General features: G+C 42.0%; 1 protein-coding gene across 1 annotated transcript; it reads left to right on the top strand.

Moving 5' to 3' along the window:
* The first annotated feature begins 6,099 nt into the window (after positions 1-6,099).
* On the top strand, positions 6,100-16,293 carry LOC115006124 (caskin-2-like). The gene is made up of 9 exons (XM_029428189.1): positions 6,100-6,132; positions 8,130-8,193; positions 8,983-9,080; positions 9,828-9,938; positions 11,010-11,111; positions 11,195-11,333; positions 11,489-13,165; positions 13,326-13,596; positions 14,513-16,293. Exons 1-9 carry the CDS (start codon positions 6,100-6,102, stop codon positions 14,607-14,609), a joined length of 2,592 nt encoding a protein of 863 aa, XP_029284049.1. The 3' UTR covers positions 14,610-16,293.
* Positions 16,294-16,812: the final 519 nt, after the last annotated feature.

Genomic DNA, 16,812 nt, shown 5'->3' with positions numbered 1-16,812 from the left:
CTGTGGTAACAGCCAAGGGGGGACCCTGCTGACTTCGACTGAGAAGGTTATCGACCGGTGGAAGGAGCACTTTGAGGAACTCCTGAATCCGACTAACACGCCCTCTATGGTAGAGGCAGAGCTGGAAGCTGATGGGGGATCGTCGTCAATTTTCCTGATGGAAGTCACTGAGGTAGTCAAACAACTCCACAGTGGCAAAGCCGCAGGGGTTGATGAGATCCGTTCAGAAATGCTGAAGGCTTTGGGTGTTGAGGGGCTGTCTTGGTTGACATGCCTCGTCAACATTGCGTGGGAGTCTGTGACAATGCCTAGGGGTTGGCAGACCGGGGGTGGTGGTTCCCCTATTTAAAAAGGGGGACCAGAGAGTGTGTGCCAACTATAGGGGTATCACACTTCTCAGCCCCCCTCGTAAAGTGTACTCCAAGGTACTGGAAAGGAGGGTTTGGCCGGTAGTCGAACCTCTGATTGAAGAGGAACAATGCGGATTCCGTCCTGGTCGTGGAACAACAGACCAACTCTTTACTCTTGCAAGGATCCTGGAGGGGGCCTGGGAGTACGCCCATCCGGTCTACATGTGTTTTGTGGATCTGGAGAAGGCGTATGACCGGGTCCCCCGGGTGATACTGTGGGAGGTGCTGCGGGAGTATGGGGTGAGGGGGTCACTTTTGAGGGCCATCCAATCCCTGTACGCCCAAAGCGAGAGTTGTGTCCAGATACTCGGCAGTAAGTCGGACTCATTTCCAGTGAATGTTGGCCTCCGCCAGGGCTGCGCTTTATCACCAATCCTGTTCGTGATTTTCATGGATAGGATATCGAGGCGTAGTCGTGGAGGAGAGGGGTTGCAGTTCGGTGACCTGAGGATCTCATCGCTGCTCTTTGCAGATGATGTGGTCCTTATGGCATCATCGGTCTGTGACCTTCAACAGTCACTGAATCGGTTCGCAGCCGAGTGTGAAGCGGTTGGGATGAGGATCAGCACCTCAAAATCTGAGGCCATGGCTCGCAGCAGGAAACCGGTGGATTGCCTACTCCGGTTAGGGAATGAGCCATTACCCCAAGTGAAGGAGTTCAAGTACCTCGGGGTCTTGTTCGCGAGTGAGGGGACGATGGAGCGAGAGATTGTCCGGAGAATCAGAGCAGTGGGGGCGGTATTACAAGTCACTTTACCGCACCGTTGTGACGAAAAGAGAGCTGAGCCAGAAGGAAAAGCTCTCAATATACCGGTCGATCTTCGTTCCTACCCTCACCTATGGTCATGAAGGCTGGGTCATGACCGAAAGAACGAGATCACGGGTACAAGCGGCCAAAATGGGTTTTCTCAGACGGGTGGCTGGGCGTCTCCCTTAGAGATAGGGTGAGAAGCTCAGCCATCCGTGAGAGACTCGGAGTAGAGCCGCTGCTCCTTTACGTTGAAAGGAGCCAGTTGAGGTGGTTCGGGCATCAAGTAAGGATGCCACCTGGGCGCCTCCCTAGGGAGGTGTTCCAGGCACGTCCAGCTGGGAGGAGACCCCGGGGAAGACCCAGGACTCGGTGGAGAGATTATATCTCCTCACTGGGAACGCCTCAGGATCCCCCAGTCGGAGCTGGAGGATGTGGCCCGGAGAAGGGAAGATATATACATATACATATATACATATATATGTACATATATATATATACATACACATATATACACATATATATACATATACATATATATATACACATACATATATATATACATATATATACACATATATATACACATATATATACATATATATATATACACATATATATATGTATATATACACATATATATATATACACATATATATGTATATACACATATATATATATATACATATATATATATATATACACATATATAATATCATATTTATATATGTATAATACATATATATATACACACAACATCTAATATCTACATATACATTATATGTATATGTTATATATATATATAATATCTATATATATATATTATAATATATATATATATACATATCATATATATGTTATGTATATATATATATTATATATTATATTCTAGATATTATAATTATATATATATATTTATATATATATATACAATAACACTATATATATATATATAATATATATATATCTATATATATATGTGGTATTATATATATATTCTATACATATATATTATATATATCTATATATATATATTATCCATATCTATATCTCTATATTATATCATATATATCATATATAATTGTATTTTCATCTCTCTATATATATCTCCTATTTTCTATCTATTCATTATATAATATACATATATATTTCTATGTATCTATATATCTTGTTTATATTTATATATATACACTATATATACACAATATATACATATATATATATACACTATTATATATGTTATATATACACATATATTATATACACAATATATATTATATATACCAGTTATATTACTATATATATATATATATACACATATATTATACATATATATATATATGTATATATACATATATATATCCACACACATATAATATATACATATACCTATATATGATATATGTATCTCATATTTATATATATAATATCTATATACATATATATATATCTATATACATCTACATATATACTCTTATATATTATCTATACTATTACTATATCTATCTCTATATATCCATATATATATCTATCTATATATATATATATATCATCCTATATATATATATATCTCCCATCATCTATATCTTATATCTCTCCTCTCTCTATCTATACTATATCTATATATATCTCTCTCTCTATATCCTCTCTCTATCTCACTCATATCTCTATATCATCCCTCTCTCATCCTTCATATCTATCTATCTCCCTATATCTCTCTCCTTCTTTCTCTATCTCCTCTCTCCTATCTCTCCTTCTCTATATCCCTCTACTCTCCCTATACTCTTCTTATATATACATATATATATATATAATATATATATATCATATATAATATATATATATATAACTATATATACATTATATATAACATATATATATATTAATATATCCATATATAACATATATACATATATACATATATACATATATATATATACACATATATATATATATACATCTATAATCTATATATATCATACTATAAACTACTATATATATATTATTATACATCACTATATATATACATTTATATATACACATAGTACTATAATATATACATATATTACATATATATATATAGTATATGTATGTATATATATATATATATATATACACATACATACATACATACATACATACATACATACATACATATATATATATGTTGTATGTTTCCCAGCCGATAAAGTCTCTTTGAATATGAATTGAATTCAGAAACTTGAATTCAGAAGGTGTACGGTTGTATTTTTCAGTTTTATAAGGAATTCTTCATATTTTGTGAGTTTATTTAGTTTATTTGTTACACTAAGAAGATAAGAGAGTTTGTGGTACGTAACAAATTCCCCACTCGAACATCACTGGGGTTGTTCGAGCTTAACTTTAACATATGGCCCGTCCCTCGTACCTTGGTGGCGTTGTCATGGTGAGGGGCGTTGTGCTGGAGTCCGTTGGGTGCGGTGTTGCTCTCGGTGCTCTGTCCGCTACCGGCACTCCGGGTGCTGCCCACACTGCCCGTACTCCCGACGCTGTTCCTGTCTCCAGCTGCAAGAACAAATACAACAAATTATCATAGTCAGGATGTCCAGGAGGGGGGGGGGCACATCAGCAGAGAGGGTCAGGCTGTAGGAAGCAGCAGAGGCTCTTCATCGGGGTCAACAAGCCTGCAGGGGGGAGCCGGGGGGATGCAGGTTTGTGGTCTAAAAGCTGTGCTGTGGCGGAGCAGCGGAGCACAGCCATCATCCAGTAACGTCGTGTAGTCAGCAGCTTCAAGAAGATCCCGACAGAGAGACTCGCCGTCGCTGCCATCACGACTTCAAATATGCTCCGTAGTTAACGAGACAAATAATTTTTAATCCTGATTAAATTGTGCCGTGAATTACACACATGATGTTTGTCAATTTAAAAGATAATTTTGTGTATGTCAAGCGACACGACATAATGTGAAGCGACACGACATAATGTGAAGCGACACAACATAATGTGAAGCGGCACGACATAATGTGAAGCGACGCGAAATAATGTGAAGCGACTCGAGATAATGTGAAGCGACGTGAGATAATGTGAAGCGACTCGAGATAATGTGAAGCGACGTGAGATAATGTGAAGCGACTCGAGATAATGTGAAGCGACGTGAGATAATGTGAAGCGGCGTGAGACAATGCGAAGCGATGTGAGATAATGTGAAGAGACGTGAGATAATGTGAAGCGACGGGAGATAATGTGAAGCGACGGGAGATAATGTGAAGCGACGTGAGATAATGTGAAGAGACGTGAGATAATGCGAAGCGACGTGAGATAATGTGAAGCGACGTGAGATAATGTGAAGAGGCGTGAGATAATGTGAAGCGACGGGAGATAACGTGAAGCAACGCGAGATAACGTGAAGCGACATGGGATAATGTGAAGCGACATGAGATAATGTGAAGCGACATGAGATAATGTGAAGCGACGTGAGATGGCGTGAGATAATGTGAAGCGACGTGAGATAATGTGAAGCGACGTGAGATAATGTGAAGCGACGTGAGATAACGTGAAGCAACGTGAGATAATGTGATGCGACGTGAGATAGTGTGAAGAGACGTGAGATAATGTGAAGCGATGTGAGATAATGTGAAGAGACGTGAGATAATGCGAAGAGACGTGAGATAATGCGAAGCGACATGAGCTAATGCGAAGAGACGTGAGCTAGTGCGAAGCGACGTGAGATAATGGGAAGCGACGGGAGATAATGTGAAGCGACGTGAGATAATGTGAAGAGACGTGAGCTAATGTGAAACGACGTGAGATAATGCGAAGCGTCGTGAGATAATGTGAAGCGACATGAGATAATGTGAAGAGACGTGAGATAATGTGAAGCGACGTGAGCTAATATGAAGTGACGTGAGCTAATGTGAAGCGACGTGAGATAATGCGATCGAAGTGAGATAATGCGAAGCGACGTGAGATAATGCAAAGTCACTTCAGGCCATGGTCTTCACATTTTGTAGACAGTAGTGGCGTTTAACCGTTTCTGTGTCGGGTCCAGATGCAGAGCGTTGAGCGGGGCAGCGAGGCAGCTTCAGAACAGCCGGGGGGGGGAGCTGTTGTTCGGGGGCTCTTACCATGACACGAGTCCCTGAGGACCCAGATGTCCTCGAAAGAACACCCAGACTGAGACAGGCAGCTCGGAGAGAAACCTATCAGACACAAAGACTCTGATGGACTACGTTCTGTCTGACTGAACATCAGAAAGAACGGTTTCTACCGCGTCTTTGATTTGGGACTCTTACAGTGGAAAGAAAGATCTTTGTTCTTCTAGATTTGTGATGATGCTTAAAGCAGGGTTAGAAACACACAGTGGTCAATAACTTTGTTCAGACCTCAAAGTGATTCTGATCAAAGTTCAAAGTAATACTGCGATGACTACTGGCAAAACCAACACTGTTTATCAAAGGAAGCCAAAATACACCTTAAATCTCACGTCAATACATTTCTGCTAATTACATTACAGGGTGCTTCTGAAAGGTTAAGAAATAAAACACTGAGGTGGAAAATGTCATTTCCAGCTCACGTTGTTAGGTTTCCTGAAAACATCAGGATTAACCAACGAACTTAAAAAAATCGATATCAGTGGAAGTTAGGGGAGTCACAACGTTCCAAACTTTTTGTCATTGTTAGACTTTTGTCTTGATTCGTAAAGATCAACAGATGTTTAATGCCCTGAAAACTGTCCTTTAAAAAGAGACCTTCATGGTATCAAGTATGTGACATAACAACCATTTGTTTGGAAAGTACCACGCGAAGGCCATATGGTCACATTTTATGAATTGTTTTAATATCTAATAACAAGACTTCTTTCAGTCAATCGGGAACAAACTGTTAAAAACAAAAAGACGAGCCACTAGCTTTTTCTTTTCAGCTTGACTTGCTCCGAGTTTACGAGGTACACCTGAATGCACCATGAAGTCCCTGTCGGCGTCCTCGTGCTTTACGGTACACAGCGATGTCGACGCGCAACAGATGTTGAGTGGAGATTCTTTGGCAGAGGTGCAAAGACAAAAACAAACCGTGAGAATCACAGACCGTCGACGATCCTTATTAAAGGCTCATTACGATCGATTCTTAATTTAGAAGAGACGAGAGGATCTTTAGTTCGGCTTCACCAACGTCACACAATAAGTGGTGGCTTCAGTGCCCGTCACAAAGGGCCTCTGACAACGAGGTAAAGTACTGATCATATTCTAAATATAGCGCACACTGACTACGGAGAAGCACCTCATGCAACCCCAAAACATCCAAAGTGTCCCTTTGAAGGTGCAGAACACAACAAGTCATCTTGATCCTGAGAGGGTGTATACCTGTGTTGGTAGTGAGGCCGTTGGCTAGCGGCAGCACCACGTGGGTGGGGGGGGGCGTACAGGGTGTAGGAGTCGTCGGTCTGAGGGGCGGAACTGAGGCTGGAGGAGAGGGGGGCTCTGGGCAGCTGCTGCAGGCGCTGGGTGGGCAGAGAGGCGTGCCGGGACAGGGTGCCCCCTACAGGGCGAGACAGGGAGGGGGGGGGGGGGGGGGGTGGGGGCTTGGATGGTTCCTCGCTTCCCCCTCCTGAGGTGCCGGATGGTTTTCAGAAGCACCTTGGTGCCGACCAAAAGTCCTTCTCCGTAGCTTCTCCGAACTTCTCCCACACCCGCTGCTTTGCCTCTGCCGCCTTTCTAGTCCTTCGGTACCCTGCAACTGTTTCCGGAGTCCTCCCGGATAACATAACCCGGAAGGACTCCTTCTTCAGTCGGACGGCTTCTCTGACCACCGGGGTCCACCACAGTGTTCGAGGGTTACCGCCCCTTGAGGCACCTAAGACCTTGAGACCACAGCTCATCACCGCAGCCTCAGCAATAGAGGTTTTGAACATCGCCCACTCAGGTTCAATGCCCCCAACCTCCACAGGGATGTCTGAAAAGCTCCGCCAGAGGTGTGAGTTAAAGATCCCCAGGACAGGGGCTTCCTCCAGACGTTCCCAGTTCACCCGCACTACCCGTTTGGTGAACTCCAACGTAGCGGCGCTCAGCCGGGGGCTAGTGAGTATCCTCACCCCGGCCCGACGCCTCACACCTTGGGCAACTCCGGAGAAGAATAGAGTCCAACCCCTATCCAGGAGTACGGCTCCAGTGCCAAGACTGTGCGTAGAGGTAAGCCCCACCAGATCCAACTGGTAGCGATCCACCTCCCGCACTAGTTCCGGCTCCTTCCCCCACAGAGAGGTGACGTTCCACGTCCCCAGAGCCAGCCTCTGCTGCCCGGGTCTGGTCCGTCGAGGTCCCTGACCATCACTGCCACCCGTGTGACAGCGCACCCGATCCCAGCGGTTTTTCCCATGAGTGGTGGGCCCACAGGATGGATGGATGGGAGGCACCACATAGCTTCTTCGGGCTGTGCCCGACCGGACTCCGTGGCAAATCCGGCCACCAGGCCCTCCCTCTGGGCCTGGCTCCAGACGGGGGCCCCGGGCTTCCTCCAGGCAGGGTCTCTCTTTTCCTTTCCCTTTCTTTCATGAAGTCGTTTTTGAACCATTCTTAGTCTGGCCCCTCGCCTGAGACCAATTTGCCTTGGGAGACCCTACCAGGAGCACTAGGCTCCAGACAACACAGCTCTCAGGTTCATAGGGACACACAAACCTCTCCACCACGATAAGGTGATGGTTCCCAGAGAGAGGAATATATGTATATATATATATATATATATATATGTATATGTATATTTATATTTATATGTATATATATATATATATGTATATTTATATACGTGTATACAGTAACTCAGACTAGCTTACTTGTATCGTTCACTCATCATTAAACACTTCATTGAAACTTGCCTCCTCTCAGCTGTTAGCAGCAAAATATGAAAATGACTTATTTTTAACTTCCTTGTTTAAGTTCTAAGAATTTTTCTGTTGTTTCTGTTCTTCAGTTAAACTCTTGTGTTCTGTGTTTGTGCAGCCGGCGCCCCCTGCTGTCGACTCAGGACTCTCAGACTGCAGCAGAGCGCCTGATCATCCTGCAGGTACTGCGAGTACTGCGAGTACTGCGCTGTGATACAAGGATAATTCTGCGTCAGTTATTGGATTTGTTTATTTCTTTTATCTCTGAGAATATTGTCTTATGTCTTTGTAGAGCACGTAAGATGTTCTCATATACAGAGTAGAATTTAAATCCCTGTAGATAGTAAAGCAGACGTGACTCTTAATTACACTTTACAAGGTGAAATGTTTCCCGTTCAGAGAGTTTATAGTTCTTCTCCCAAACAATGCACCATATTATTAACCCAGATATGAGAGCTGTTGGTTATGTCTCCTCTGTTCGAACTTTCCTTGTAATATTCACGTCTTATTAAGCTTCTTCTGGAGGGCTTGAAGCGACACTTCGTATGTCACGCCGTTATCTGACAAACTAAGAATCCATAAACTGAGAAAAGTCTTAATGAATTGAAGCAAAACTATCTGAAAACATCTGTTTACAAACTCTCACACAACCCAGAATAACACACACACACACACACACACACACACACACACGTCTGTGTAGAAGAGTTTTAAATAGTGCAGCTTTATCTAAAGGTGTGTGAGCAGTAGTGACATGAACTGGATCAATGACTCTTTATTACTCTGAGTGGTGAGAGATGTGAACAGATGTTCTCTGACGTTTACTTCAGTTCATCAGGACTTCTCTGTTCTCTGGAGGCAGGAGAGCAGAGAACGTTTAGTGCAGGAGTTAAAGGAGACGCAGAGCAGCTGATGCTGAGGGGCAGTGTGTATCCTTTAAGAGGATAAGATGGTGTTCCTGTGTCCTGCAGGTGGGACTCCTCGCAGGCAGACGGTGACGGTGCAGAGACCTGCAGAGCAGAGCTTCTCTCAGCAGTGTGTTCGTCCTCAGCAGCTGCTGGAGGGGAAGGTGAAGAAACTTTTCTTCTTTCAAAACTGACGTGATGACTGATCAGCTTTTTACCCGCACATTTCTGACTTCATAATGTCCGAGAATATTAGATGTTTTTTTCTTGTTCACTTTTAAATTTGTTGTTTTTTTCACATCTACCACTTTAATCCAGAGGATATAGATCAGGGGTCCTCACACCTTTTTGGCTTGCGAGCTACTTTAAAAATGACCAGGTCCAAGTGATCTACCTGTATTAAAAATGCTGCAACGGGGGGGTGCGTAGTTCACTCCTCTCCTTTCCTCCACTATGTCTCTGTCTATGTGTGTGCGCTCGTGTGTGTCTGTGGGAGCGAGCGGAGGGAATGTGAACGCGCAATGCAAGAAAAAAAAAAATTCAGGGGGCGTGGGGTTCCGTTGGGGGGATATATATATAATTTTATTTTTTTAAATGGTGCGCGATCTACCCGCACTACACTCGTGTAGACACCCCTGATATAGATAATACGTTTGTTCTGGGGTTTTATCGGCAATTATGACTTTATAATCTGAGAAACATTAGTGCTTTTTATCTCATAAACGTGTTGTTTTATAGTTAAATTACCACTTTAATCCCAGAATACCTACTTTTTTACCTACAATGGCCCGAACCCGCCTTCGTAGAAATGTCCAGAATCACCTAAATAAATGGTCACCGCTACGTTTCTCTGTCATGGACTGGAGGAAAGCTTGAAGGTTTGCAGCTGTTGGCTTGTTGGTGTGTTGCAGGATGCGGAGGCCATCTATCAGTGGCTCAGTGACTTCCAGCTGGAGCAGTACGTCGGGAACTTCCTCAGTGCTGGTTATGATGTTCCCACCATCAGCAGGATGACGCCCGAGGTGAAGCAAGATGCTCGCAGGGGTTTCACTGTAAAGCAGCTTTTCATGAGGAAAAGGAATTATCTGCAGTGGTTGTCACTCGTTACAGAAATGCAAACTGCTGCCAAGAATCAGAAGAAATTATGGAAATATTTCTAACTTCTTGAATTGGCAAATTCAGTTTAATGTCCTTATAAAGTAAATTATAGAACAAGTCGAGCTACTTATTCTAACTATAAAATATATATATAATAATATGTATATATAATATTAATATATATATATATTATAATATATTTATATATATATATATATATATATATATATATATAATATATATTATATAAATATATATATATATATATATATATATATATAATATATAATATATAATATATTATTATATATAATATATATATATTATATATATATATAATATATATATAATATATATTATATATAATATATAATACTATTTTATTTCTATATATTATCTATATATATATATATATATATATATATATATCCTATCACAGCTTGTATGAATAAGTATGATTTAAGAAAGCATGAAGCTCACTCTTTAAACAGAAAGTTCTGGTCAACAAAGGATCATTATAAAGCTGACTCGTGATTATTTGTGAAATTATTGTTATTTTTTAAACATACTACAGAACGATAAACTCCACTCACGATTCATACAGTTCACGGTACGATTTATTTAACAACATTAAATTGAAGAAATTGAGACAAGAATGGAAATTTACATTATCTAATTAAATTATAATGTTTTGGTATAAATTATGCAAAACAATGCAAACTTCCTTTTATTTGTAAAAGTGAAACTGAAAATATATTTTGTCTTAAATAACTAAAAACTAAATTGAATATTTGTGAAGTTTAAAGCAGTGACGCGAGAGAGTTGGGGAGATAGCGCCCTCTGCTGTTTAAGGAGGGGATCGCAATTATTTTTTCCTCTCGTAAAGTATATACACTGTGGTATTTATGTTGTGGAAGATTTATATCCTGTAGCAGAACAATTTCAATAATATATTTTAAAATGATCTGATACCTTATGTGTTGTCATGTCTGCAGGATCTGACCGCCATCGGAGTGACCAAACCAGGCCACCGCAAGAAAATCTCCATCGAGATCAACAACCTGAACATCCCTGAGTGGCTGCCGGAATACATCCCAGTAAGACTGCCAACAGTTTCCCGCGGTGTGACTTCCTAACATGGTGATACCGATTGACCTAAGTGATCTGTTCTTCCTCACAGTCGGATCTGGGTGAGTGGCTCAGTGCCATCGGCCTCCCGCAGTACCACAAGCAACTCTCAGAAAACGGCTACGACTCCATGAGCATTGTCAAAGACCTCACATGGGAGGATCTGCAGGAGATCGGCATCACCAAGCTGGGTGAGGACGTATTTTATTCTGCCATGTGCTTTTTTTCAACTTCTAGTCAAAATCTTAGAAGCCCCCCCCCCCCTTCTGTTTCAAAAGGTTGGAAAGTACGTAACGCTGTTAAAGTGTTTCTTTACTTCGATATGATGGTTGAATTTTCCCTCCAGGCCACCAGAAGAAACTGATGCTGGCGGTGAAAAAGCTGTGTGACATCCAGAGGGCGATCCTTCAGGCTGAATCAGGCCAAGGCACGCTGCGTCGCAAAGCCCCCGGAGCCCTCCACCTGGTCACAATAGAGCCGCCTGACTCTGCAGGTGAATGCTCTTCTCCACGCACCCCAAAGATGCTGACCTTCCAGGACAGCGAGTTGAGCGCCGAGCTGCAGACGGCCATGTCCAGCCACTACGGAGGCTGCGAGGAAGGCTTGGCCATCAAGAACGCAGTGGGGATGTCCCAGAGCCAGGAGAGCATCGACGCCCGGTCCAGAGGCTCCGGACGCTCCCAGGAGCCTCCCACAGCTTGCATCTCGCCCCACAGCTGGTCGCAGGAGAGCCTGGAGGGCAGCCCGGCCAAGGAGAGGAACCTTCCTGAGGGATGGGACCAGAGGCCTCTACAGCAGCAGACGCTGCCCAAGCAGGTCCCTCTGGGCACAGCAACCGTGTTCAAGTACCCGGCAATCCCAGCCAAGCCCAAACTTCCTGGGTCTCGTGGTCCTTCCCCTCACGGCTCCCCGGCACTCAAAGGTTTCAGCTACCTGCATTCTCATTGTGGCTCCACGGACTTCAGCTCATCTCCCAGGCACGAGAACTACAGCATGACACTGACGCCGCCGAAGAAGCGCACTCAGACCCGCTACGCCCTGTCGGACGGAGAGCCAGATGAGGACGACGAGGAGCCGGCGTGTCGTTCTAGAAACCTCTCGTCCTATGCCACCTTGACCCGCAAACCTGGTCGCAGCCAGCTGGCTCGATTACAGTCGAGTCCAGAGAAGAACGGCAACGTAGGACGCAGTCAGTCCTTTGCTGTGCGCGCCCGGAAAAAAGGTCCCCCTCCTCCTCCTCCGAAGAGACTGAGCTCAGTGAGCAGCACCACCAGTGGCGAGCTGAGCGACAGCAGCACAACGTCGTCTGTCGGCGGGTCGATAACAGACAGTCCAGTGAGCGTGAGGAGCATCGCAGCTTCTCTGGAAGGCAGGACAGAGGGGAAGAACTCCCCGGTACCAAAACCAGACCTCGTCCCAGAGGAGGATCTGCCACCTCCCCCCTCCCTCAATTCTGCCGGGCAGGAGGCCACTGGGGTGAGGAGGAGGGTGCAGAGCGAGTGTATTCCCACCCAGACCCGCAGCAGCACAGTGCCGGATCGGGGGGTGAAGTCTGACTCAGAGGAAGAAGAATCAAAAGGTCGCGGACTGGAAGGCTCCTCGTCCCCTCAGAACAGCTCCAGTGAGTGCATCCCCTTCGCCGAGGAGGGCAACTTGACCATCAAACAGAGGCCTAAAGCTCCGGGGCCGCCCCGAGCTGAGGCGGTGCTGGAGCCTCCGGAGAAACAAGAAGCCAAAAACCCGGAGCTGCCAGAATTTAATCTGAAGGAATCGGACACGGTGAAGCGCCGACACAAGCCCAAAGACAAGGAGCAGGACGGAGGCTCCCCCAGTAGAGAGGGAGTGGGGTCAGAGACCGGCAGTAGCAGGCCTCCATCCCAGGACGAGGTCAGTCTGAGGATCAGTGAGGCCGGTCTGCAGAGGCCGGCTAGTCCGGCAACAGGACCCTCCATCAAACCTCCACTCTCCCCGAAACCTGCCGTTGCCCCAAAACCTGTCCGCCACAGTCTGCTGGCAGCACAAGGTGAGATACTCACGTTCAAACCTCACTTACAGGAACTTACAGAAATAAAGAATGTATCTCATCAGCAACAAGTTGGATTCACCAGTAATGACTTGATGTGGACTTGTTTGTGTAGATTTGGCACTTGTCTGTATTTCACCTGCAGTTGTCTCCTCAATAGCTGGACTCTCGTCTCCAACTGTGACCGTCAGTGTGGTTCAAAGTGTGGCCTTCACCTCTCCATCCTCGCCCTCTCACGGGCCCCCGGCCCCTCAGAGTCCCTCTCTGGCAGCAGCGAGGCCTCAGGTGTGTGTGGTGGGTCCGGGTCTTGTCCCCGAGTCGTCCTGCGAGACTGAGGTGGTTCAGCAGAGACTGGATCAGACCAGCACGTCGCTGGAAGCGGCTCTGAAGGCCGTCGAGAGAAAACTGAACCTGGAGGAAAACTCAGACGGGTACGATGAGTCACATCCTCCTTTTATTGAGTTCTGTTGTCCAGCTGTTGTTTTTCATTATCATGGTTCACCTGCTCTTTAAATACGCCTGTCGCTCCATCAGTCCAGTCCACGTTAAACATAGAGCTCCAACCATTTGTTGATCAACAGAAGAAAACAACTGAACTACGATTCAAGTCATTTTTCACGCCAACGCGGTGACATCACCGCCGACATTTTTCACTATTTCCTGCAGAAATCAGCAAAGAAAATTCTCGTTGGTTTCAGCCTGATACAGATTAATGACATGAGAGGTGATGACATCATGATATTTATTATTACTCTAAACAAAGGAGAATTTGTGGGAATAAAAAAATCAAGTGGATGAAAAATCACTAAAAGTCTCCAAAAATAATTTAAATATTTTTTAACTGTTTTTTGTATTTTTAAAACAGTTTAGTGAAGTTTGCATTTGGTGATAATAATATTACTGTGATTTTAATGACTCTAATCTTAGCATTCAACATGTACTCGAGTACTCTGCTGGAGTATTTCCATTTCATGCTACTTCTTACTTCTACTCCTCCACATGTATATGACGACATTAGTTATATAATAATAAGAATTATGATGTACTGTTACAGATGATCATACCTGCAGTATGTAAAGATATTAAAGTCCGTTCCACATAAAAGTGACATTAATGCATCACAATTATAATTATTATAAAACAATGAAATAATATATATGATTCTGCAGAAGGAGCATTTTTACTTTTGGTACTTTCAGTTTATTGTAATGCAGATTCTTTGTACTTTTCCTTCAGTGAGAAAAGCAGGACTTTCATTAAACTTTATTGACAGAGTGTTCATGCACAGAGTGAGGGAAGTGTGAAGGTGGTGTCAGGGTCGGTGACTGTTTCCTGTTTGCTCTCCAGCGGCTCCAACACGGTGAAGTCTGCGGGGACGATTCTGGACGACATCGGCAACATGTTCGACGACCTGGCCGACCAGCTGGACGCCATGTTGGACTGAAGACACAGAAACCCTCAACCTCAGGAAGTGACACACGGCGAGGGGAGGATGTTGCTCCCCGTCGGCCTCCGCTGCCTCGCACGACTCAAAAACGTTTTTAGCGCTGGAATCATGAACCAAAGTGAAGTTGGACATCAGCCTCTGTGAGGAGAGAAACTCTTCTGTAAGATTATCGTTCATATAATATCAGTTTCTCTTCACGACGGGATCGAGAGCCGGAGTCCTGACGTCTCCGCCAGCGCCGGGGAAATACTCAATACACTTAAATACTCATCAGAAGGAAATATTGTATTTTTATTTCACTACATTTATCTGACCGCTTTACTTTATTCAGATTATTAATAAAAACTAAATGATGATTTATTATCTATATTATATATATTATTATAAACATCAACATAATAATGAAGCTGGTCGACAGTAAAATATTAAATAAAGAAATAAAAGTAGATAAACATGCATGTAAAGAATTTATTATTAATTACCAAACAAATACATTTGCATATTAATATTCACATAAAGTGCAAACACAGCATCAAACTTCTCCCATAAAACATTTATGTGAAACGCTGGAGTTTGAATCTTTGTTTAGTTTTAAATTCAGTTCAAAAACAGCAAAAATTAAATGAATAATAAGAAGATTAATTTATTTTAGTTTTAGTTACGCTTTGAAAGAAAAATCTACTTTTGATTTAAGTGAAAGAAAGTTTGTTAAAAACACAAATATTAATTATTAAAAGAAAGGAAAAATACAGATACACGCAAATGTAATTATCAATAGGACATAATATAATATATATATGTATATACAAATAAAATGGTGTTAATAATACAATTATTAATAATAATAAACCTAGAATCAAATCTAATATTAGATAAATTAATTAAATAAGAAGAAAGTAAACTAATAAATACACATACATACAAAGAATAATGAACAATCATTACAAAACACAGTTGAGGCACATACACTTTCATTTTTGTATTATTTATGACGTTGTTCTGGAAACTTCGGCTCTCTGTCCAACATGTCCGACCCTTTCAAATTCTACCTTTTTGTAATATTTTAAAAACCACATTTATTTTATACTGCGTGTCGTTTGTGTTGCTCAAACTGAAATGTTCGTACAAAGCATGTTCAGTGATATACAAACTATTTTTTGATATTCATTTTAGCCAAATTAGTATTTAAATTAGAGTCGTCTAAATATGTATATTGTACACTAGAGTTATATACAGGAGCAGTTATTCAACCAAAGGCTTTGTACAGCTTTCCCTCAAATGTTTTCACAAGCATTTAAAAACAAATGCAGAATCCTGTTTCTGATGTTTCTGATGTTGCATGGAGCAGCAGCGTGTGGGAACATGTTGATATTATTAATAATGTTATGTGTGAGAACGCTCCTGCAGGGGGATCCTGTCTGCGTGAACGAGATGCTCTCAGGAAAAGAAATACACGTTTTGAAATAGTGTTTTAATGAGGCATCTTAAATCCTCTGCAGCAGCAGCTGTCAATCATCCTGCAGCCTCCACATTCCTAAAATATGAATTCAGTGTTTTCAAACCCGAAGCATCCTGCTGCTGCTGATCTGTGCGGAGAGGAGGTCCAGCGTGCGTGCGTGTATTATTTTTGATATTTCTCCGTCTGTATAATTTGTTTAACTATTAAATATCTATGATGTCTCGTGCGTGTTTTTTTATATATATCTTTATTGATGAAGAAGTAAGTACTTATTTATATATATAATAAATTAGAACAAGAGAAGAAGATCTGATGAAGAACAAAAGAGAGTTCTTCATCAGATCTTCTTGCTGCAACCAAGAAAAGTTTCCTGCTAGATATTAAGAAATATTGTTAAAAGTTATCTTGTTAAAAACAAAATTAGAAATATTTTCAGATAAAGCAGAATTATAGCATTTAATCTCAAAGCAATGTTTGTATTTGTTTATTTATTTCAGGAGATTGCTAGAATAAAAAGTGATAAGTGCAAAAAAAATAATAATAAAATAATGTTTTAAATGCAACAAACTAAAGCAACGGGGAAAAGAATAAGGAAATATAGAGGGATAAATATAAATAAATTCCATTATATAAAAATAAATAAATGAAGAATATACATATACAATATACAATAAATAATTATATATTTTTATATACACAGAAATAAATTAACAAACGCATAAAAATGAAATAAACTTATAT

Source organism: Cottoperca gobio, unplaced genomic scaffold (genome assembly GCF_900634415.1).
Source record: "Cottoperca gobio unplaced genomic scaffold, fCotGob3.1 fCotGob3_491arrow_ctg1, whole genome shotgun sequence".
NCBI lineage: Eukaryota > Metazoa > Chordata > Actinopteri > Perciformes > Bovichtidae > Cottoperca > Cottoperca gobio.
The sequence above is the reverse complement of the archived record's forward strand: the minus strand, read 5'-3'. Positions and strand labels throughout refer to the sequence as shown.

Coding starts and splice junctions, on each gene's coding strand:
- LOC115006124 (XM_029428189.1), top strand. CDS start 6,100: ATGAAGTCCCTGTCGGCGTCCTCGTGCTTTACG. Junction 6,133..8,129: donor CGGCGTCCTCGTGCTTTACG/GTACACAGCGAT, acceptor GTGTTTGTGCAG/CCGGCGCCCCCTGCTGTCGA. Junction 13,597..14,512: donor CTGGAGGAAAACTCAGACGG/GTACGATGAGTC, acceptor TTTGCTCTCCAG/CGGCTCCAACACGGTGAAGT.